Source organism: Porites lutea, chromosome 1 (assembly GCF_958299795.1).
Source record: "Porites lutea chromosome 1, jaPorLute2.1, whole genome shotgun sequence".
Taxonomy (NCBI): Eukaryota; Metazoa; Cnidaria; class Anthozoa; order Scleractinia; family Poritidae; genus Porites; species Porites lutea.
In genome coordinates this window covers 760,201-785,200 of record NC_133201.1, presented here as the reverse complement: position 1 = coordinate 785,200, position 25,000 = coordinate 760,201, and the positions used below count along the sequence as shown (strand labels likewise).

The following is a 25,000-nucleotide window of genomic DNA, read 5'->3' as shown; positions in this document are numbered from 1 at the left end:
AATAATAATAATAATAATAATAATAATAATAATAATAATAGCTGATTTTCTAAACATCTTACACGTTAAATTTAAATTCCGGCGGGAATGTATAATAGCAGCCATGGCGATACCCACGCTGACGTCACCTACCGATATTTATGTGCCAACCGGAAGCGCATTGGTTCTTGCCAAACTAAAGATTAACAGTGTTTGTAGACAGTGATGTCTCCAATAATTCGGCCTGATCTGATCTCAGGCATATAGGAAATCTTCATCGCAAGTTGCAAAAGTCAGTAACGTAAACATGCCACTAGCCTCGCCGATACTGAGTATTTGGCCGAGTATGAAACTCGGTACTCTTTTGTTTCAAGGAGACCTTTGACTTAACTCAAAACAATTTACTACCTGTGCTTTTAATATTATCAAAACGTTTACTAGTCAGGATTCAATTAAGGTGTCCCATTCATATTTAAAAGAGATCAGCGCAAAACGCAAAATTTTCATGGGAGAAAATTATAACATGTTATAAGGGAGGTTATTTCTAATCGATTCTTGAAAAGTTTACGCATATTGAATTTAATATTGGTTTCTTTTTTATTCATGTTAGTCAATCAGTTGATCCAGTTTGTTTCAAAAGTGCTACGTAAGATCACTCTACTTTCACTGATTATATCTAAGTGAGAGTACTAGATTTTTGCAGTATTTTGGAAACAACTGACGTTTTCGTCTTTTGGCTGTCGTTGAAACAAAGCGCCTTCAATAAAATGATCCGGCTTAATCAACTGATGGTGACGGTGGAATCCATTTCATCACTGTAACTTGAACGACTTCTGGTGTTTTGAATCAAATCACACCCAGGGGAGACAAAAAGAGAGAGAGAAAAAAATTCTAACAAATTCCAATTCCTACCTTTAAATACGTCAGGTGTGTTTCTGATGTAGCTTATGATTTTGATCGCCTCAAGACAAAATTTTCTTGCTATGTAAACATGTCATTACTGGTACCAGCTTTCATGTTACCATGGTCATTACAAGCAACTGATGAGAATGTCGACTGAGGCAAGTAAAAGCTGTCAGCTTTTCAGCCTTAATAAAGCCAAAATCAATGTTGCTGGGAAACACCGGGAAATTTTTAGGAAAAACTAATTTGTAAGTTTGATCTTAATTGAAGTAAACTTATGTGACAGGTGATTGGTTTAGCCAGAGATTAGTAGCATATGCAGCGGAGTCCTGGAGAGTAGACTTTTCGATTTGTGTTGAAGGGAGGACTGGGGAGAGGGAAAAATGAATGAGCGCGGAGGGGACGATTGGAAGGGGAAAGAGAGCACCTCACACCTCGCGGGTACTCTTTTTCTTTTCAGCTGGAGCCTCTGCGGAGGAGCGGAGAGCTCCCAATTAACAAAAGGCAACCGGCCCAGCTTGCGTCAGGACGTAACGAAGACAACGCGAGGCGCGGAGGCGCACAAATCAACCTACTGCTTGACCAATGAGAAAAACTTTAATTTAAAGTAGTGGAATGACGTGAGCAGAGCGCCATGGACCACCCTTTCCTGGAGGTGAGTGTTGTAATCTGCAGGCGCAATGACGTGTCAGTGCAAATCATTTTTTGTAAAGTCTAGTTTCTTTTCGGTAAATAAGTAGATTTCTATCTCAATATGAATTGCAAAATCTTTTTTTTTTATGTTATCATAAACAACCTCTTTAAATTTTCCTTCAGTATTAAGATAATAACCTTTTAAAACTATGACCCCGTCACCGGTCCGTCTCAGGTAAAATAATAGTCGGCTGGAGTAAAAACAAAATATACTGATTTGCGTAGAAATACATACTGCTCTGAGTGCCCGCTAAGTTTCGTCAGAATTAACCCCTGAGCGAAAAGCAAATGGGTAATTGACCAACCAACGCGCGAACAGGCTACAGGGAAAAGGCGGTGTAGACCTATTGTAGTCAAGTGAACAACTTAAAACTTAGCTAAAATAAATTACAGTCGGTACTCATTTGAAAATACAGTTACCCGCTAGGAGTCTGACTGTGCTTTTTCTTTCGTATTCTCAGCAAGGTTAAATCTTTGTATTATACCAGAAACCCCTTATGAGTTTCTGATTATACATAACATGGTTCAATTTTCTCTTTTGTTTAAATTTTGTTTTCTTTTGTTTTTGGGTATAGCAGTAAAGTAAGATAAAAAGATTGAAACAAGGAAACGAAAATAATATTTAAATCAATGGCAAAAATGAACCACAACAAATGTATCTCAGGGGGAAGAGCGCATGGCCGCCAAAAAAAATGAAAGAAATAGGTAAATCTAAGTTCTCAAGCAGGAAACGTTTTGGAATCTGAAGATTCTCATCACTCACATGTAAATGAGTAAACTTGAATTTATAAATATGTAAATTTATTGGACAGGAAAACTCGCTTTCGGTTGGTTTACTAACAATGGACAAACTAACCACAGCCAGTGCACATGTACCGAGCCGTAACCGACGGAGGCAAAATATACATTTTCATACAAATTTTTAATTCACTAGTTTAGTTCGTCGCATGTGAAGATCGACGTTTTTTTATCTAGAGACGATCTTTAGACGTTCTTTTAGTCTGAAGCAGACGAATAGAACATGTTGGACGATCCAAACTCATTCAGACGAACTTAAGTGAGCCAGACGTCGAACTCAGTTTCATGAACTTACCTCACTAAGTTTGGTTCGTCTCATCTCAGAAACGTTCGACGTTTGGCCCAGGCATTAGATCACTACAACGCATACAAAACAGAGAATAATATCTTAACAATATCCTCACCTTAAAAGTTGAAGTTTCTTATTGGTCGGTATTTTAAATTCTGACTGGCAATACGAACCTTTTGATAACGAAACGTTCCCCGGAACATTTGCAAGAAACTAATCTCGTGCCCAGATCTCTTGTTTACGAAGCTGAATTTCGGCTTCATCGACAATAGATCTAGGTACGAGATTAACAAAAAACAATATCCGAGCCTGTTGAGCATGTATGCATGTAGTTGAACTGTGATTGGGTAAATTCGCGCCTGTTAGGCTATAAGTAATAAAGAACTTCTGTTTAAACTGTCAAATTACGGTATTGACCAGTACCAGTGGGATGGATACAAGATTTCCTCAATAATGGACTGCAGTGTGTCATCTTAGCGGGAGAGAAATCCCCTTCTTAACGTCACATCAAGGGTACCTCAGGGATCTGTCCTAGGGCCAATCTTATTTTTGGCATTTATAAATGACTTACCAAACTGCATTAGGTCTAAAGTTCGTCTTTCTGCTGATGACAAAATTATTTTTAACAATTAGTTCATGCGTCAGCGTGCGTGTGTCGAGATGTTGGGCACTTGGAAAGTTTGGAGAGCATGCACGAAGGAGGCGTAATAGTTGCTTGAGGCGCAGCTGAAAGCAACTCTAGCCTCTTGGGTGCTCTCCAAACTTCCCAAGTGCGTAGCCCTCGTTTCTCGCGTCTTCGCCGCTCAACGCTCGCGTGCGCGTGCACTCCCCTTACTAAATCTGAAGAAAAAGAGAGACTGCTCGCAGTCCAATTATTTTCGGCCACAATTTTGAGTTGCATTCCATCCAAAACCGAGACACAGCCGCTCTTGTACTCAAAGCGTCGAATTCAGAAAAACTCACCTCTCACCTTTTGGCCACTTGAACGGTTTACAGTTCATTTAACACTAATTATACGCAAATGTTTGCATGAACACTGATCCTGATCTACATTAGGACCTACTAGGGGAAAAGAGCACCGCCGTTTTCCCAACCCAGACTCCCGATCGGCTCGCTTCGCTTGTCGATTTTTTTTCGCTTTTTTCCCCCACTTCGGAGCCTGTTCTCAGGATAATTCTCTACTGAATAGTTGATCTACCGATGTTTATGACTCAATCATCCAAACGATGGCAAAGGTTCTCCTCAGGGTAGGTATTTCTTTCACACAGTAGGGAGACTGCCTAGCATGCCAGCAAACAAAAACATCATTTTGTACCACGTGACTAAGCTTCCCTCAATATTAGTCGTTGACTGTTCATTATATATTTACACAAAGGAAGCTATGCCTGTTTCATCCATAAGAATCATTTTGGACCGCTTTTATCTGATTGTTTCTTCATTTGAGAAATCGTCGATTTGAATCTCACTTCTCGGGTTCGTAGCCTTGTGAACGTGACTCCAAATCTGTCCATTAAAGCAAATTGGTCCTTTTTAAAAACAACTTTTACAGCTTTTTGTTACATACCTGGACAGAAACTCCTAAAAAGAAAGAAAACTCACCAATACAATTAGAAGCTGCCCAGAATTTCTAGTGAAGACTGTCACAGATGGGCGAGACTGAGCTGGACTGAATACGTGGCTATCACAAATCATCTTTATTCAGTTTTCCTTAAGATTCTATGAAAGCACAGGTTTCCTGGGGTGTCAGTAAAGCGCGGGGTCGGGGCCGCAGTCGGGGTCTAGCATGCATGGGTTAGGGTTGACACTAACCCTAACCCTAACCTAACCCTAACCTCTAAAACAGCATACTTTAAAAAAAAGATAGACCCCGACCCTGGCCCCGCGTTTTACTGACACCGGATTTCGTGGGCGCTCCTTTATCCCAGCTTAGTTGAAAAACGCCCATGGTCAGTGGTTTAGAATACCTTATTTATTCGAATAAGCGCCCAGCCTCGAATTCGCGCCCACCTCGAATACGTGCCTATCCTAAAGGCAGAAAAAGTTTATAAGCGCCCACCCCACCCCACCCCCTCCCACAAAAACTCCAATAAGAGATAATAAGATACCCTCCCGAAGACAGAGTTTTCTTCAGAGTATTGTACAGAAACCTTGCTTTGTTACATCTTCGCTTTTTGCTATTAGCATTTACTATTTTGTTGCAAAATATACTACAACACTTGCCGAGAATGGTGAACATTTAATAAGCGCCCAGCCTCGAATAAGCGCCAACTCTCAAAGTCCAAAAATTTAATAAGCGCCTAGGCCAGTTCATCGAATAAACACGGTATCTATCATTCGTGGCAGATTCGTCAAAAAGGGCAAGAAACTTCTACTTACATTGCCCGAGGGGGAAAAACGGGAACACAAATGTCCACAAATACATGGTATAACAATGGACACAAAAGGCGATATGTAACAGACAGGACAATGTCAAGGGAAAAAATGATTACTTGGGGAAGAATGAAATTATGAAAGACAAGAAAAATTTCTTTATTGAGCGCTCTCTTATGCTGGCCGGGGGAACTTAAGTCACTGAAGGATGGTTGTGTGATTCAGAGTTTTTCAAGATCTTATTCAACCCCGATCCTACTAGGAACTGATCAAGTGATTAACGGTTCTTTAACTGGTTTCACCAGTTAATGACATATGCAAAATACTATTTACAATCAATACTGGAGGGGGGGGGGGGGAGGGCAGACAGTGTTCGACTGCACCTACCACCAAAGACGTTTGCTTTACAGATTAAATCTACCTTAAGTACATGTGAATTTACATGTAATTGCGAGACTTTCTGCTAAAAATTAAAACTTGCAAGACTACCATGTGACTACCCAGCTTAAAACTCTCTTTGAAACATGTACTTAAATCGAAAGTGTTTTTCTCTTTTGCCTTAAGAGTTGTTTAAAAACCTTTGCAAGGGTGCTTGAGAAATGCATGTATACAGCTATGTAGAGAAAGGTTGTCGGAAAAAGTGTACGCGATAATCCCGAAATGGTTGTGGTTGGTTTTGAATTCATAGTCTTGAGCACTGAAATAGACGGCTGGAGTCAGGCCTTTCCTTGTACGTATACTTAAACCGGATCAAGGAGGAGGATCAAGCTTTATTCAACCTCTGCTTAAAACCCCTTTCAGTAGCTCACTAGCTGTTATTGGACAGATGTCCTCAGCCTTCAGACCCTTCAAAGTAGGAAACTTGGTTTTAACTGTACATGTACATTCAATGCACGTTTAAAATGTAAAAAGTAAGACTAGAATAAAAAGTATTGTACCTTAATAGATGATGCGTTGAGCTTTTTCACAAGTTTTATGATTATTTGTTAAGCTTCTGGCTGAACCTGTAGCTCAACTCATCATCAACACGGTATTAATCCAATCAATTGTATGAATGGACCTTCACATGTGTTGCACCTTATTAGTGAGCCCTGGCCATTTTAGGGCCTATTTTTTAATGAGGTGAGCCATCCTAGTTAGCCAGACTGGCTCTGCTTGCCTTGTTTCCTCTTAAAATTGTTGGTGAGTTTATATGAGAAGGCAGGCTGGACTGCTTGCCGAGATCCCAGTTGCTTGAGAAAATATCTCGGTAGGTAGGCCAGCGCGTCTTCTCATACAAACACAACAACAATTTTAAAAGGAAACAAGGCATGAGCCGAGCCTAGCAAGGTAAAGTGAGCTAGCCCGGCTAACTGGGATCGCTTACCTCATCTAAACAGGCCCTTAGTCAAAAGGATACGTAATCAGGGAGCAGAGAAAGTCAGTTTTACAGCTTGCCATTCCGGCAAGCTGCAGCTAACATGTACTAGCCCAAGAGTCATTTTAATCGCCCGAAAAAAAATTTGGATGAGAAGGATTGATTTCAGTTTTTCTGTAATGTGAATTTCCCCCCCAAAATTCAATTGCCCGTCAGGCAAGTTAAGAACAGAATTCGCTAACCCAATAGCAAAATCTACCAGTCCCAGGCTATCAGACATGACTTTCTTTGCACACTGGTAATACCCTTTTTGCAGAGGCTACAACAGTGATTTTCTCCTACCTACAGTCTACGCAAAGGTAACCAGCCCTTGGTACATCCATTAGTTGTCACTGATTTTTCAAGTCAGTGATAACATGGGAAAGTAGCAAACTTTACTTATGTTTTGGCGTTATTTCTTTTAAAACGTAATCAGGGAACATGCTTGTAAAAACCAGGGTATATTCCTGCCCCAGCCTGGACTTAAGGGATAGACCTACATAGTCCACGTACAGTTTACACCTTATGATCGACTTACAATGCAGCTTGTCTACTTACTGTCTTTGACATAAAGTTTTCTGCTTTATCATAATTCTATAAGGTTCCAGCAGGATGAAACGCAATTGGCCCAGGAGAACTTGCAGGAACAAATGCCATTCTTTTGGCTGGTGGTTCTAATGATAAATTAGTCTTGCTGATAGTGTTAAGCATGGCCTCAGCTGCCTTCCGCTTGGACTCTTTTTTGGATCTGCCCTTCCCAGTGCACAGTAGATTACCAATGGTTACTGTTGTCTGAAAAGTTCTTTGGTGAGGGGGGCCTTCACCATTGGTAACCTCAAATTCTGGCTTCTGCAGGCCTTTTTTGGCTACTACTTCTTGGAGATGGCCCACAGGGTTGTTATGAGGTGCTAATGCCGCCGTGGTAGTCCATTGCTGACAAATATAGAGGGCTTATGTGTTAGTCAACCAAGCAGAGTTCATGAAAAGACAATCTACTTCCTTACAGAGAATTCTCATACAGAATTTCTTTTCAATAAAGCTATAGCATTTTTATCAGTCTAAATGACACACATTGTAAAAATAGTAAGAGACCAAAAGACTGACTCACAGACTTTTTGAAGCTTATAATAAGTACTAAAGCTGCCTTCTGACCACCGGCTAAACATTTAAATCACAAAACTATCCAAAAGTTTCTCCACAGTCTAGCTACATGTCAACTAAACATGTCACCTCTTATGGATCAATAATTGATCCATGAGAAGTGACATGTTTATTATATGTAAGCAGTCATTCTTTAGTTTTTAACATCACAAATGTAGATTACAAAACATGGTTTGCATATTTCTTGTAGTCTTTATATTCTTTTTGGTCATATTTCCAAGCTTTTTTGCAGGTTTTTCAGCAGACATCAATCATGTAAATAAAAGCTGATACCAAAACCCAAATAGGAATCACTACTTTTAAGATATGCTAGTTTATTTCCTTACGAATAGAGCAATTACATTTACTGGTCACCACAGATAAGCATACGTTGGGGTTCACATTTATCAGTAGTTCGATTTCTTTTATAATTATTTGTTTTATACAGTGTACTCACTATCTAACAGTTTCACACCCAAAAACTAGGAAGAATAAAAACTTAACGATAACACATACATGACCAGCACATTATTTTTTAAAACATTCTTAGCTCACATCTACGGATGCGCCTTAGTCCCCCTAGTAGTGTGCATGAAATTGTTCTTTCATCTTACAAAGGCAAAATAACAAAAACTAAAAACAGAGACAAGGTTATTGAGTAAAAGCAAGCTAAAAAAAAGAAAATAATAAGTTAGCTGGGCTTTTCCTTCGCTGCATCCTTGTAAAAGGATCAAGGTCCTAAACATAGCTGTATAGCTGTTTCACTAAGCTTTTTAGGACAGTTCAATGTTCAAGATTAATAACTTTAGCCAGAGTTTAAGGGTGTGTTTGAATAATATATTTATTGTATTCCTTTTTACACACACAGTGTTAATCACATGTACTTTGTATATGCAAAAGCAAACAGAAGTACAAAAGGATACAATTAAAATCTTATGGTACAGTCACCTCTCTCTATAAAGGTAGACAATGTTGGGACCACCCCTAAGTGTACAACTGTAACAAGAGTTGGTCTTGGAGTGGAGAATAACAGGAACAAGCCATAGGAGTCCATTTTAAGGGGGTACTAATCTTTCAGAGGGACCCATTAAGACAGAGTTGACAGTAACCCAAAGAAAAATATCATACTCACATTTACATAGTCCATGTACAACTGTGATTCCTTTAACTTATCCAAGGTAAGTCTTGCAGCCTCATGCTTTGCTTTCTTTTTTCCACAACCTGATCCCTGTCCAACCACATCCCCAACAGTGCAGCTAATAACAAATGTTCTGCTATGATTTGGGCCACTTTCTGAGACAGTTTCAAAATTGCAGACCAGTCCCATTCGCATAGCAAGTTCCATCAGCTCACTTATTGGTGTCTTAGCTGCAGGTTGAATAGCAGGTAATGAGCGTGGAGGAAGTTGGGGCCCATATCCTTCTTCCACAGAGGAGCCTTGTGGAACAAATGTAGGACCTAAGGGTACAGTCCCTGACATGCTGCAGCAAAACCACAATAATTATAACAAATAAACACAAACATCACAATGAACTGATGCACAAGGATTGTAAATTAGAACGTGAAGAGATTGAACAGCTGACCAACTTTACAACAGTTCTCTTGGAGACATTCAAACAGCTGTATGTGTCTGACATGTAATTTTTCATATCCTAATAAAAGGTACCAATAATTTCCTCAGAAGCAAATGCAAGACAGAATGACGCGCTGTTGTGCGTAGAACCTGTTCTCTGGTTAAACACGAATCTTACGAAATGATCATTACACATATCCATTAGTTACGACAACAGAAATCCATAACACGAGAAAAACTTAAACAAACAGCTTACAAAAACACTTGAGAAACTTGTAGAAAACTTGAGGATATTTCATGGCGGCCTTGTGAACGCCAGTAACAAGGCCCCATGTGCATGCTCCTAATAAAACAACAGGGAAACTCGCTAAACAAGATAACAGCTGTTACATGTCTTCAACCTAGTTTGATTCAGAATTTCCTTTGTTTTATGATTATTTAAAGGAGACAAAGGACAAAGTATATCCTGAGCATGGATTTTGCCTAGAGGAGGGCTAATTCAGTTTTCCTTGTTGGGATCCTTTGAAGAACAAGGAAGAAAACAAAGTACACTGATAGCTTGAGAAAACAGCTGATATTTCGCAATGCCATCGCTGGTTTCCCAGAAATGACTTCTGAGAAGCGATGTCAAAAAATGACTCATCACTAACTATACCTGCTTCTGATTGGTTAACCGCAAGCAAAATTCGCTTCAACCAATCAGAAGCACTACATGAACTAGGTAGCAACATACCATCAATATGGAAATTTCTGTGCATGCTCATTCCTAGGCAAACCAGTAGTGGCATCACAGAATGTTGGCTGTTTTCTCTGTTTATGCTTATAATAACTTACTGCATACTCAAGTTAACTTGAGCAATCATAAATTGCAATCATGCAATCATAAATTTGATTAGAGGTGAATGTACACGAGTGTACACCACAGATTACTGACTTAGCTTGGACCTTCTTCCACGGCGAGTGGCTAGCCATACATAGAAGAATAGATTCTTGTTTTAAAACATCTACCTGATTTATGACTTCCCAAGGTTGAGACAAATACACCTGAATACAGTTGCTATTAAAACAAAACCGTTTTCATAACTGTAACTTAAAACACGGACGTTTAAAAACTCTACATCTTCCATCTTTTAAGTATTACTTTTGAACAAAAAGGGAAGAAAATTCGTTTACCTTTATGCTCCAAAAAAAACCTTGTTTTTTTACAGTAGATTGCGGGAGAAAGTATTCCTGAATGTTCAAAATGGTGGTAAAACTAACTAGAAGCTGGTGTGATGATAGGACTGGGCCCCACCAAAAATAAACTAGCACCCAGGCCCTTTTGAAGAGTTTTTCTTCTCTCTCTTTTTTTTGGAAGCTGTAAGTAAGGCTTCACTTTCAGTCACAACGAAAGCAGCACAGTTTCAGTTTAACAGGCCCTCTTGCTTAGGTACCTATCCCTGAATCACAGAGGCCATTTTTTGTTTAGCCTGCGTAGCTGGCGGTATTGTGTGGGTCAGGAGATTACAGTTTTGGCGGCGGAGCCGTGTTCCAAAAAAGGGGAGTAGGGACGACGAGGTCAAATCTCACTAGACTATATTACAACGTCAAATCTCACTCGACTACTACACAATACCGCCAGCTACGCAGGCTATTTTTTGTTGTGATATATTTTCCTTGCTTTTCTTAGGCCACACATCACACATCCCGCTTGTACGAACGCTGGGTTAAAGCCCCTCATTATATTCCTGCCAGCAATCTGCATTCCATCAACGTCAGTGGTCGTCAGAATGTCACATATTTTTAAAACAATGCTCTTTCGTTCCTTCACGCGAGCCTGCCTAAACGAGTTCCCGTGTGACAAGTCTATAAAACGCTGGAGTATGGAAATTTTCCTATGGGCCCTTGTGATCAAAGGGGTCATTTTTCTCAAACGATGAGACGCGCCGTCTGTCAAAACATTCCTCACAACATGTACAACATGGCTTTTCAATAATCAAATATCAACAGCATCAAGACCCAGCTCAAGACCTCCGTGACTTGTTTGTTCCGTACATAAATACCGCATCAAATGAAATACCATTGTTTATGATATAAAAGATATTGAAAGATTCTCGATTAAATGTCAATATTTACCTGAAACGTTAAAATTGAATAGCGTCGTACTCATCTAGGAATGAAAACACCAGAATTCTCTTGCTACGAGCACAATACCATGTGTGACTTCCTAATTAACACTTCTGAAGAACAAGATCCAACGTGATGAAAGAGGACCTGCCCGACCGTCACAGAGCTGGCAATCCGGTTTCGAAGAGAATTGTCGGCCTTTTGTTGCTTTTTCTTTTGTTATGCCTTATCATTAAGCAACTTTATGTTGTTTCGTCTTAATGATTGGCTGAAACCACTAAACAGTAAATAAAAAACCTAGATGGGAGCAGCAGCGTTACTCGGATTCTGTCACTCAGTTATTGTTGCCTTAAAGGCTCAAATTGCTTTAAGAACACAAAAAAAGTCCCAAAAATCGATAGGATAACTTCCGGTTGGGCACGCCGCAGATGAACTTAGTAAGATGGACCAGTCACCTCAAACAAAGATTGTGTTTACTCTTCTAGGACAACTACTGCCAGTAAACTTGACAGGCTTGAATTGGATCGGATAGATCAAACAAGGGATCACAGACCAACGAACTCAAAATGGTCCGAAAAACTGAAGGCTATTCACTGCTCCTTCTCGCGGTGGTGATTATCTTTCTGAACATCCTCGCCATCATCGTTATTTTGCGCTTCAAAAGGAAATACAATCCAGATATTCTGATCCTTAGTCTTGCGATTGCGGACTTACTAAAAGCGTTAGTTCCATTGAACATGACTTTGTACGCTTACCTCAGCGAGAAAGGAATGACAGAAGGCTCTGCTTCTTGTAAAATATTTGGCTGGACTGCCTTCACGCTCAACTGTGGAATCATGATGGTCATGACTGTTATGGCCATCGACAGATATATCGCCTTGTGTTGGCCATTGGCGTATAAGTACAAACGTTTGCTCTCGAAAAAACGACTTATTTACACAATCGTTGCTGTTTTTGTATTTAGTGGGACGCAATCTTTTCTGCCACTGGTGGGGATTGGAAAAATGAGAGCCTACAGCAATGGAAGCTTCTGCCATTTTGATTTCGATTCCACCAAACCTGCTAACCGAGCATACAGTATCTTTGTGCTCTCTCTTGGCATGGCTATGATTGTGGTGGTTGTGTTTTGCTACACATGCGCCATGATTAGCATAAAAGGCCTGATGAAGCGTCAGCGAAGAATGTCCACCACTACTCCGGACCTTGATGGAGCAGATCGCAAGAGGCAAGCTATGAATAGCATGTTTGCGCGTCTTATGATCGTAATGATGATGATTTTTTTCGTCTCTTGGCTTCTCTTCTTGGTAAGTTGCAATCAATTTATACGTTTCTGTCATTTGTCAAGTGTTCTTCTGCGTTTTGCAGTCGTGTGGCGAACATATTAAGTCCTTATTTATCTTTTTTACATAGGTGTACTAATGTGACCTTGAACTCAGCTGTTTCTGTCCATGCTCGTATAAAACATTTTTGCGTTATTCTGTCAGGCTTTTGAGCTCAAATGTGATATTATTTTTATCTTTCCTTAAATGACTCTCATAATTCAGGAAGCATACTTATCATGATTTAAACGACAGCAGTGCTCTAAAAATTCTGCGCCTGAGTGTTTGACACCCTGTAATGTCCTATTAAATTCGTGATTTCTGGCGCTGACAATTAACCGTAAAACTTTAGTTTTAGTTTTGCAAGCTATGACCTTTGATAGTATCCAGCTAGCGTAGCGTGTTAGTCGGAATTTATCGACTTTTATTCAACTTATTCTTTCTCTGAAAAATATGATACAAATATTTGCATGCGTGCAAAAATGGATGTCGCCTGACGTAGACCCGACAAGGAGACAACATGATAAGACGAACTTATCTTGTAAAACTAATGCGTAAAAAGATACAAAGAATACATCAACAGTAAGAAGTGTGTGTGAAAGTGAAAAGGCGACGTATAAAATGTTCAAAGAATATAAGCCATAACCATAACATGAAATCGAAAAGCGTGTAATCATTAACAACGCTGAACGCGAGCGCTGAACATTAGAAACTGGGTTGATTATTTTTTCATATATAACGTTTATTTTCCTCTTTTTTGCTTTAGTGCTGTTCAATCTGAAGAATTTGGTTTTCTGACTTGTTAGATAGCTTTTGTTAAGGTAGCAATTCGTGCAATTCGCAGAAAGAATTCAGGGTTTTAAATTAATCCTTACTTCAAATTGTCATTGCAAAGGGCTCCAATAACCACTGAAGGTAATTCATCTGTCGCGTTCTGACAAAACAAACACTTTTGAAATTTTGAAGTGATTTCGTGCATAACAATCTGTTTGGTTAGAAAGCACTTTTAAAATTAATTGTCCCTTTTGTTGATAACTCTTTTTAATCAAATCCTTAACTGGTCATCGCGTTTCTTGTTATGCGAAGTCGATTGGAAAATCGATTCCACTTCCGTGTTGTTTAATATACTGAAAACTGCATGAGTTATGTGTATTTGCTCTCTGTTTACCTGTAACGTTCCTGTTTGCGCGCGGAACAAATGGAATGCAATTAGCCGCAAAATATCATATCAGAGTAAGAGTTATTTTTGGCTTATACTTCTGGCTGTTGAACTTAGAAACAAAATATTTTTCTAATGATAAAATCCTATGACATGTTATCTTTTTTCGTCCAAGAGAATCACGTTTTTTTCCATTTTCGTACACTCAGAGCCGCTAGATCATGCCAGATACTTTTTATAGGTCAATAATATTCTCGATTTATGGTCTCCGACCTCGTTCTCGGTGGTTTTCCTTTCAATCATAACACCGCTCACCATTTTTAAGGGAAAAGATACGTGAATGTCACTACATTCTAGTCGGATCAGTCTTTTCTCTGTTTAGGTTGATGGGTAATTGGTTTCCGGAATGATATCGTAATGATCACAAGACCATAGCATTCACCGCCGGATTAGCTTAGGGATTCTTCAGCCAGATACTTGTAGACTTTGTTTAAAGCAGCAGTGATCGCAATCTGAGAAAGGCCTTTCTTTAACCATCATACTGGCTTGGTTTTATACAGCTTGTTTGTGAAAGCAATAATTAGAACTTGCACGTAGGGTGATCTTATCGCCGTAGAAAGGATGGGAAAAGAAACAAGCTAAGGGCAAAATAAGCGTTCAGGGTACTTAGCCAGCATTTCGGGAGTAAAGGAAGGGGTACTGGTTTGTCAAATGTGTCCCTTTTTCAAACGGCCAGGTTCAGGAAGGGTTGGACAAAGCCCGCGCCATAGCCTGGAAGGCGGGGGGTTACTCCTGGGAATTCTTGGTAAGGGTGTGCCGCCCGGTTCTCCAAATCCTGACTCTATTTCAGACCAAAATGTCATTTTCAGACCAGAGCTCTAAAATCCACACCCGTTTTCAGACCTGGCCTTTATTACTTAGATTAGAGTGCAAACAAAGAAAATTCTTTAAATCCATTTTGAATGCGCATATTTCTCTATCTTTCTTACTCAGTTGGAATTGAAACGATAAATACGTTCATACACTCCCGTAGTTCCCTCGAAAACCACACCCGATTCCAGAGCAAAATGGGGCAAAGTGTATACCCATTTTCAGACCAAAACGGCGCAAAAACCCTACCCGATGGGGCGGCCCATACCTATATAGCTTATATAAGGGAGTACCCCCCCCCCCCCCCGGCGCCTTCTGGTGGGTTAGGCTACTTTAGCGACGAAAGCTGTAGGTTAGCTAAAGTCATCGAAATCCCCTCTCCTTCGTTCAAGTTTTTTTTATGTCAGGGAGAGGCTGGCCGGGAACTGGGTATTGGGAAAGCCTGCGAGTGACGGTCAGTAGGGGAAAAGCTCCCAGGCGCTTACTATCCCCACAGGAGCCTCGGCGGTTAGAGGGATCGAAATCCCCCCAAAAATGTGATAGGTCCGGTTCAAAGCGTAGTTTTTTAAGTACAAAGAGCGTTGTAACGTTTATTGCAGTTTTTGCTTTGTTTTGTTTTTTTAACCCTTTATCCTTTTCGTATGCTATTATTAGTGGAGAGAACTTGTTAGAGGATTAACAACAGGTCTAAAGGTCTCTAATGATAGATGGTGACTTCTCATGTGTAACAACATCTTACATCTTTTTGGCTAAGTTGAGTTGATTCTTGCCTTTGTCTTTTCAGATTGTTATTCTTCAGCATGTGAGTGGTTGGTTCCAAATCCCACCAGAAGCTCATTTCTGGTCAATGCGGTTGGCTGTTATTAACTCAGTTCTCAATCCATTAATCGGCGCCGCCATGTGCAAGCCATATAGAAAAGGATATATATTCATCCTTTGCAAGATTTTTCACTGCTGTGGTTTATGTTCATCCTACCAAGCCGACAGTATGTTCATAATTCTTTAACCTGATAATCATCCTCAAACTTAGGTTATGTTCACACTATATCAGATAATTTTCGTGCCCACATGGAAAGCTATCCGAAACGGCACAAGTCTTTCACACCCAACTTTGTGCCATCGAGTTTGGCCGAGAAGGTTAACGTTTGGTGCACTAAATTCCAGTTCTCGCTCCTGTTTATCTACTTCCTCGACTGTAGTAATAGATGTTCACGCTGCAGCAAAGTATGGCACAAAACCTCTCCAATATGTACTGTGACGCAACACTTTCGAGATCGTCGCGGCGCAGCTTTGCGCCGTCACAGAAACCGCGCATAAAACACAGTTCTTGTGTGTGAACAGAAGCCCTAACCGGTATGGTTTTCATGGCGGCGCAAAAGCTTTCCAGAATATTGTGAATATAGCCTTAAGGTAGATACCCTGGGTACCAGAGGTTTTTTCTCGCGTGCGAGGAGGAGCGAGAAGACTTGACCGAAACCGGAAACCTCGCATGGAAAGTCTCTGGCACCCAGGGTATAAGGTAGACGGCCGGGGTACAAAAAAAAAAGACGTCTAAGCTCCTTTTCCTACCAGGCGTTTTTACATTTTCTCATCTGAGAGCGAATGGTACCTATACCTTTAAGCCTTCTAAGAAAAATCCCTGCCAAACTATTGACTCTGATCTCAAAACGTCTCCTGCAACATTCAGTTGGGGACACGCTTTAGTGGCCGTTGCCGTGGTAGAGATGTGGCCTTTGTAGAGAGGTTTAAAAAAGAGTCAATGTATGGACTTTTCGCCGGGACAATAGAAAGTGGCCATTGTAGAGAGGTGGCCGTTAATAGAAGTTCGACTGTTGTTGTCAAGGCAACGGGTCTTTGAAGGGCGCTTTAAACTTTAACTTTTTAAAAATGATCACGAATCGAAGAGAGACAAGTTTCTTTTCATTAGAAAGTATGGTCTTTTTAGTTGTACTTACGTTGCCGCACTGATTCTTGAAAACATGTTCTTTGTTTGCAAAGCATATCTTATGAGGTCCGCTACCTTGTTTTTTCGACTTCCAGATCCATGGATACTTGCACGAAGGCTTTCGCAAGGTTCACGGCGCAGTTTTGATGTAGAACCAGCCACACCGACCACAGATCAAACGGTGGTTAGAGTCACGAGCAATCCTTCATTCAGTTATCATGATTCTGGCATTGTTCCTGATGGAGGCAGCATTGGATACCATCAGGGTGGCCTTATTAACTCCGCTTATGAAAAGGAACCATGCACAACCGAAAGCTATTATTGCACCACTGTTGACGGAGTCCAGGAAAGGCCTCGTCTATGTAAAAAGCGCATTTCTTTCAAAGACGAGGTCGAAGCAAATCAAGCTGCATTGCCGTCACCTGAAGCTGGATCCATGGTGCGTCTGTCCGCTGGTAAAACAACTCCAAAACAGGAAACCTCTGATTTACCTTCCAGTGACAAATATGGCTGTTACACGCAAGAAAATAGTGATGAAAACAAAGTCATAATCTCGCCAGAGATGGACGCAGCTTTTGAAGATGAATCTTCTTGCGGCGACACACGATCCAGTTCAAGCAAAAGAAAGAGAAAAACCGCTGTCTCAGGTATGATAATCATACTCTGACATAATAGTCCGTTCAACGCCTTATTTGGGAATGGACTTAGTGTGATGCTAGAGGGAAATAAAAGCCGGTAGAGTAGGTACGAAAGGTGTTCTCTTCAACCCAGAATGTCCACGTATTTGTCAAGCGCACGCAATTTTCTCCTTTTCAAAAACCTACAGGTGAAAAGGGCTAAGAAAATTAATTTAAAACATTAGACAAGTCTATTTAGCTTTCGTACATGGTAGTACAGTTAAACCCCGCTTTGTGGACACCTTATTATTACGAACAGTTTGCTTTGTGCCCGAGGAAAGAAAGCCCTTACAGTTTCTCTAAATTCAAACCCCTTTTATAGGGACATCCCGTTAATACGGACACTTTCTATGGCCTCCTCAGTGTCCGTATTAACTTGCTCTGACTGTATATTTACTAGGCTGTAACTATACTTAAACGTCTTTGTTCACTTATTTTTCTTTCTTGTTCTTTTCTCTAGTTTATCCGTTCATGTGCAAGACACCAGAATTGTTCAACGATAACTCTTTAGAGAACAGTCAGTTATCTCGCGATTCACAAGGTGAAAATGGTGAAAGTGTACAACAAAATTTTGCCGTGACAGAGAAAGCTAAACAGGATGTAAAGCCATCTAAAGCAGATGTTCTGACTGATTATAACCAGTTGTCCCTTAGCGCTATAGATGTAACATCAGAAGCATTATCTAAAGACTTTGAAGGGGAAAATGCATTGGAATTAAGTCCAGAAGCAAAGTCTACGGAAAAAAGAGCCGATTGTTTCTCGTCACCAGGCCCCCTTGAGGAGACAGGGCCTCAGACTCTTCAAGTCACACATTTTCCAGTTAATACAAACTCTGGTATAAAGACAACTGTTTTGCCCGACCGCTTCACATCGAGATCTTCCCTTCCATTTTCAAGGAGTCGTTCCTTTATAGAAAGAACTCTTACTACCTCGTTTTCACGCACAAAGTTGCGTTCTCGGTCATTTGCCAATGGTTCAACTTCAAACACGAATCTATTTTACAAGTTTGACAATTTGGGTTATCGAACAGCTGACTTGCCGTTTCACAGGCATTCCGTGAATCTAGCCGGAGAACAGCTAGGTGGAATTCAAAGCTATTCGGAATCTGATTTTACTTTCTCCTTACCAGAAACTGTCCTGGTTTCCCCTCATGGCACACCAAATACAGGAAGTTTCAGAAGTTTTCAGGCTGAGGAGCACCATAATCCACCCGACAAAAGTGGGATAAGTGTAGGTAAGAACTGTCGAGACATCAGCATAAAAAGAGAGGAAGAATGAGAATATCGTAAATGTCGCCCCATGTAAGGGATTCCGGAATCAGGGAAAATTTTGCTTGTGGAATCCAGAATCTAGGAAATGTGTTTTGTTGAATCCGGAATCCAGGAAATTTGTGTCGTGCAATCGGGAATCCTGGGATTTGGAATTCGGAATCCCACTAACGTTTAGAATCCGGAATCTAAGTCCCACTGACAAAGAATCCGGAATCCAGTACCTTTAATTTTCGGAATCCACAGCGTGGAATCCAGAATTTCTAGACTGTCTTATATCCCCTTTCATGGGGCAATAAATTCGCCATAGGTTTCTTTCAGTTCATCGTATGTCACTTGTATTACATCAATAACTGTTACTCGCTATTTTACCTTGGTTGCCAGAGGTTTTTTATTGTACTAAAATTAAGTGAACTTGGTCTCATGAATTTTCACCAATTATTTCATTCTATAGGATATAAGTCTTAAGTGAGAGCAGACTTGTTGGAGTCGGGGTCGGTTATTCTCAGTGGCATAGAGAAACGTACCCCTGTGTTTATCATCAAAAAGGCTTCTTAAAGAACTTTGGCGTTGACAATAAAATGTTACGTCAGTTTTTCTCCTTGTTTACCCTTTTTTATCCACCAAGGTTTACTTAGTTTACACTTTTTTGCAGAAAATGAAAACAGACCTCAAGGGCAAAGCTCCAATCACGACGTAATGCGAAAGTCTAGCAAGATTTACAAGGAACTGGGTGAATTAAGCATCGAGGAACTGGAACGAGAGGTCTTCTGTTGAGGTTATAGCAGTTAGTAGAGGATGAAAAATTCCAATAAGTGTAAAAATCCATCGCTTGGTAAGCTGTTGAAATGTGAGAAATCCCAGGTTCTTTTGGAAAGCAGAAAAAAACTTGTGAAATGTGTAATTTTTAACAAATATCGTGATCTGGAAATTTTTCTTAAATTTTCGGGTCTTTTGAATACCTTCTCCCTTCATTACTTTTATCTTTCTTTTCGGTTACCCAAACTGCTTTTCTCGGAGGCAATAATTATTATATGTCAAAGTATTTTCTCTCGATTTTGTCGACGGCCTTACTAAGTAGCTCAAAAACTGCAAACTTGTAGACTGCGAAAAAAGGCACGATGCATTTTCTGTTGCCCCTTCCTAATTTCTCCTACAGTTCGCACACTCCCTCTTATTCGTCACGAGTGTGTGTGCGCAAAACTGAATGAAAGACGGAAGCCTGCAGTCTATACCGTGACTGCATAAAATTCGAACTTTATGGCCACAGGCGTAAAGTATTACGCTGAACAATGGTGAATAACGGGAAGCTGTAACTAGGAGTTTTTTCACGACATTAGGGCAGTTCTGCGTTATATTAAGGCGGGACTGATAGAACTTGAGACTATTGATGATGCTAGGCGATCAGTTGAGGTAAACCAATCATATCGAAAAACGTTATAGAAATAACGGTGTATTTTTTGTTTTTTGTTCGATAAGATTTAGTTGTAAATTTAATTCCCTTAATATATGATAAATTATTTCGATTGAAATCGTATCTATCTTGTTGATTGGTTATCAATTGCACCAGCATTAGTTTTTGCAATAAACTAAACGAGTCTATTCCTGCGTATCTAGTGAAGTCCCTTATTTCTTCTACTCTGACGTCACTGGCACTATAATTTACCTTCCATGCCCGTGACAGACAGGAGACACCGGCCTAATCTCATGCGTCTGACATACAGCGGTTTTCAGTAAAGATACTTAATAAATGTCTGACCACTGGCATTTTACGCGCGGCTAGAGGGTCACTGTGATGTCACTCGTGTTCTTACTGTGGTCAGAAGGTTAGAGACACTTTGTGTTTCAGGTGAGGAAAATACAATTCAAGTTGACCCCCTTCCCCCTGAGCAGTGTCGGGTGTTACAAGTCAACTTTGTTCCGAGGGAATGCCGGGTTAGCTTCAAAACCCTCAGCGTTAAATTCCGTACACCTGAAAAAGAGGAAGTGTCCCAGAACCTTTTGGCCAGGATTCTATTTGCCCGAACGGCGAGGGGCGATATTCCCTAGAACGGTCTATCCTGGGATGTCTCTTTCACTTCTTCCAAAACAGAGGATTTTTACAAGTTTGAGTGTGTGGTTCGGAAAACTGCTGTTGAGGTATTTTGATAAAAGGGTCATCCGTTAAAACGTCACTCCGTCGTTAACTACGCTGCTTATGTAGGTAGACGGAATTATGTATGTTAACTTATCAGAAGGGGCACCATTTTGGTCAGAAATGCTTCATAACTAGTCCCTGAGTACTCAGTCTTCTGCATTATATTTTAGCTTTTATTGGAGGTTCTCGCGATGATAAATTATCCCTGCACGCACAAAACAAAAAGCCTGTGATCAGGTTCACTTGTCCGAGTTCTGGGAAAATAGCCACCAGGTCAGATTTAGGAGTCAAAAGTGACTTTGTGTCGTGCATTTGGACCTGTGTACAACGCAAAAAAGTTCAAAGGACATGAATCCATTGAAAAGGGACTGGACCGCTATACTAGCGAGGAAGGCATATCTTACTTTACAAGCAGCTGCCCAAGAAAGTAATTAAATAATCGTGGGATGTAAGTGAAGTATGCCAGGTGATTGTGTTTATTTGTTCTCATCACGTAGTCACACTTCTTGTCGTAAAGGACCGGTAATTATATATCTCTCTAACGGTATATTAGTTATGATAATTTTGCTTCAGGAAACATATACGCATACCATTGTGTTCGTATAGCCTGTGTACAACCGCCCCCTCCCCGATTTTGCAATTAATTGAGAGGCGTGGACGGCTGTAGACAGGCGCTATTCTGCTTATACATATTGAATGGATGTTTTACAGTTTCATTGTCAAAAAAACTGGAATAAAATTCATCTTTTACTGTTTAAAGATGCCGCTCGCTGGTATTAAAATATATCATTGATCGTAATGATTCTATATGAAAATTTTTACAGTACCTCATGAAATCAGACCAATCAACCTAATTGCTCAGTTTACAATTTTGCTATGCTTACAGTGCACAAAGACAGGTGAACCATTACCTAAGAACACGGAATTCAAGTTAGTGTGTAAAAAGTAAAACGAAAACTGCTCTCTCTTTTAAATAATCAACTATATTTATTCCACTTAATTCACCCAAAAGGCACACAGCTAGTTAAAGATGAACTGACTAAATCGATTTACGTGAGTGCCTTGTTTATTTCGCCTATCCATCCAAGGGAGAATAAACAGACTAAATTACTTTTATTTACACTATTTTAAGGAAGAACAACTTCTAATTCTTTTAACTAGATTTTCTTAATTACGTTCTACCAATTGATTTCACTGGTATTTCAGTGAAACATAGTTCATTTCGTGGCCTAAGGTTGTGGATTTTATTAAAACTTTGCATCTGCTGTAAAACAGGGACATTTTTGTCACCCACAGTATTACCACGAAAGAAGCGTTTTCGAAAGAATACTTTGAAATCCCTCATTTGTACAACGTAAATTAAAAAATTAATTGCGCTGTTTGCGAAGGCAATCACGCCGCTTCCGTAGCGAATTATGTAATCGGTTTGGAAGGTTATATCTGGTTTGGCGATCATGTTATATGCCACGTAGCCAAAGTAGAAAAAATAGGGAATAATGAAAGCAAACGTAATTACAATAAGAAGAAGGGTTCCCCGGATTTTTGCAGCTCGCAATTTACTCCTCATTGGGTAATTTAAGTCAACGGAAACCCTGGTTTTTACTGTCACCCAAACAGTTTTAATTAACGAGGTATTTATGATCATGAGAAATATGCAGGGAAAAATATACTCGATTGCAGTGAATGAAAGAAAAATGAGTCGAAATGGAAAGTATTCTTTATCATACTTACAAATAACTGTGAAGTGCGTTTCATTCAGGTCATACCTTATTCCCCTAAAAGTTGCAGCGGCACTGAGAGTACTTATACACCCAAGAAACCAGGCCAGGCAAATTGATCTGCGAACAGTTGATGAACTTAAGGGCCGAGGCACTCGCCTCAATGAAACATATTTCTCGATACTTATCACTATTAGATTGTGAATAGTAATAATGGGGAATACAATGTTGACAAAGCGAACTGCCTTACATGTCCAATCAGTCTGAAAAACATCGAAGCAAATCTGAATGCAGGTGAGTGGCAGTGACACTGAAGTGGAAAGGATGTCAGAACTAGCTAAGCTTCTCACAAACAAATTAAACGTTTTAACAAAGCGGCTACTTTCGATGTGGCTTAGTGTTTTTTCTTTCCAGGACACAAAGGAGACGATTAAGACATTTCCTATAAACCCCACCACACCAACAACTAGCATCGGTAAAACCAGTGCAAGTTTTGTTGTAAATCCCGCTGGTGTAAAAGTGTAGACTGCACTTTTGGAAGTTGAGATATTCCCAAATGACGCTGTGATTTCGCTGTCAATGACCATTCTACTGCTGAAGATGTTCTCTGCATGTAAAAATATATAGTTTTGTTAGAACACCTTGAAGTTTCTTTTCAATATTTTTTTGTTTCGTATGCACGACAACTGTTATAATTAAAGAACTTTCTCTTCAGAAGAACTTACAAAAGTATCGGCCCTGTATTTGTAGTACCTTAATGTATCCCCAACTAAACTATGACAAAACAGTTTGAGCTACTACTTACGTTTTCAAATTTCACTTATGTTGTTTCACTCCAAAAGCAAACTGAGTTCCAAGCATTTCTTCGCAAGATCCACGATGAATTATCCTAGATATGTTTTAAGTGAAATAGAGAGAGAGAGAGAGATGATGATGCTTGTGTTATGAACAATGATGGCAAGGCCAAAATATGTTAAATATTTACCAAGCGAATTTTTCTCTCTGCTTTGAACACGTCGGTAGGGATTTAGAAATTATGTTGATTCAAAGCAAATTGACGGCTAGGACCCTCGCTCATTTCGTGAAAAATATGTTAGAAGCATCTCTAAGAAAAGAGTAAGGCACATTTAAATCCGTCCTCCTCTTCACTAATGATGTTAATATACAATTTGTGTTATTGTTTGTCACTACTTTGCACTAATGATGATAAATTATTTGTTTTATTGTTTGATGATAACTAAATGGCACTAATGGTGCTATAAATAATTTATCTTTTTGTTTGAATATTTCCACCTGGACTGGTAAAATTTTGCAATGAAGAAACGTTTATGTGCTCCATACAAAATCTTCCATTGACTAAACTGAGTGAAGAGATTAAGCGGATAGAGGATGAAGCGGATGTCGCCGGTGGGCGAAGGTGGTGGATAAGAAACGTAGTTTCCAACATAGTTTATACTGAGACTAAGATATATTCAAAAAAAAATTATCTACTTTCTTAACTAAATTGGATCATTCAAAAAGTGTTTAAAAAGTGTTCAGGTAGTAAAATTTGATTAACACCATTTGCCAAGCGTATTTTTTTGCTTTAAAAACAACCGCTTAGGCAAACGACACTGAAAAGGTAAACGAGAAGAAAATAGAGCAGAAACAAACAAATAAAAAAATACTCTCATAAGTTTCAAGGTCAATTTCATTTAATCAACTAGTTATTCAAATAACTTTAACATAAAACAATAGTGAGAAGAAAAAACAGAGCTAGGCAGTATTGAGCGTTATTTTCACTCACGTGACCAGCATCTATGCAAATTCATTGGAACAAAAGAAAAAACTCTCTATTATAAGGGAGGCGATTAACTTCAATTTTTGATTGTAGTTACTGTCTCCCAGGTTGGCGATGCCACTGTGACTAAGCCTTGTAAGGCCTTAATTACACTATAGTTAAAAAATCCACAAGACATTTCCGATAAGCTGTTCACAGTCCTCTATTTTCTTCGTAAGATAATTGGAATCGAGCACCTTGTCTTAAAATATGCGGAGTCTAACTTGGTGAGAGTATTAAATCTACTAAAGAGCTCGCCACGTCAGTCCATTTGAAACCAAGATAGTACATGTTGGATCGAAATAGAATGGTTTTCTTTATAGTTTTATAATTTTAACCTTTTTTCCGGCCGAATTCAAGATGGCAGCCGACATGTACAGTCAGATACAAGATGGTGATCATGGTGGACTGTGATAGTCATGATGTAATTCTCACGTGATTTGAATGAATCAATATAATGAATACAGACTCACTTTACTACCCATGTTCTTTTTTTTCTTCTTTTTAATCTTTATCATTTCTTTATTGACTTTATTTTATTTTTAAGGTTGTGCAGTTTCTTTGCACGTTAAAGTAAGGGTTACATTGAGTTATTTTCCATTTTTTTTACATGTGTATTGACTCGTAATCGTTATTTGTTATGATGTGCTACAAACACGTTGAGATTGAATGTCAAAGCCCTTTCACCTTTGGCAAATTATGAAAAGCCTGCATGGGTTTTAATTAAATATCCGAGGAGTTTCAACAAAAAAATAATGAACAAGTTGCTGCGGGGTGACCTAAGGAACCTCGCCTCTTGGTCATCTTCTGTTGGCCTGGCCTTTAATGACTCTAAAGGTAA

General features: G+C 39.6%; 4 protein-coding genes across 5 annotated transcripts in view; 1 reads left to right on the top strand and 3 right to left on the bottom strand.

The window, feature by feature from the left end:
* The window catches only part of LOC140941345 (uncharacterized), a 7,696-nt gene extending 4,829 nt beyond the window's left edge, over positions 1–2,867 (bottom strand). Inside the window, exon 1 of the mRNA XM_073390330.1 lies at positions 2,778–2,867. The gene's annotated coding sequence lies outside the window, so the exon portion shown is untranslated. The remainder of the gene's footprint in view (positions 1–2,777) is intronic.
* Positions 2,868–6,828: 3,961 nt separating this feature from the next.
* LOC140941329 (RISC-loading complex subunit tarbp2-like) lies at positions 6,829–11,406 on the bottom strand. Of its 2 annotated transcripts, none has more exons than XM_073390322.1 (3): positions 11,257–11,406; positions 8,701–9,049; positions 6,829–7,361 (listed from the first exon to the last, which is right to left on the bottom strand). In XM_073390322.1, the coding sequence occupies exons 2-3, from the start codon at positions 9,046–9,048 to the stop codon at positions 7,023–7,025; spliced, it is 687 nt and encodes a 228-aa protein (XP_073246423.1). In that variant the 5' UTR covers position 9,049; positions 11,257–11,406; the 3' UTR covers positions 6,829–7,022. The 2 variants fall into 2 exon arrangements, with proteins under 2 accessions (XP_073246423.1, XP_073246414.1); XM_073390313.1 differs by lacking the exon at positions 11,257–11,406 and adding an exon at positions 10,315–10,389.
* Positions 11,407–11,647: 241 nt separating this feature from the next.
* On the top strand, positions 11,648–20,095 carry LOC140941318 (uncharacterized). Its single transcript, XM_073390303.1, has 5 exons — positions 11,648–12,551; positions 15,380–15,581; positions 16,636–17,187; positions 17,678–18,451; positions 19,141–20,095. Exons 1-5 carry the CDS (start codon positions 11,814–11,816, stop codon positions 19,260–19,262), a joined length of 2,388 nt encoding a protein of 795 aa, XP_073246404.1. The 5' UTR covers positions 11,648–11,813; the 3' UTR covers positions 19,263–20,095.
* Positions 20,096–21,793: 1,698 nt separating this feature from the next.
* Positions 21,794–23,226, bottom strand: LOC140928424 (allatostatin-A receptor-like). Its single transcript, XM_073378208.1, has 2 exons — positions 23,146–23,226; positions 21,794–22,947 (listed from the first exon to the last, which is right to left on the bottom strand). Exon 2 carries the CDS (start codon positions 22,925–22,927, stop codon positions 21,794–21,796), a length of 1,134 nt encoding a protein of 377 aa, XP_073234309.1. The 5' UTR covers positions 22,928–22,947; positions 23,146–23,226.
* Between the last annotated feature and the right edge of the window lie 1,774 nt (positions 23,227–25,000).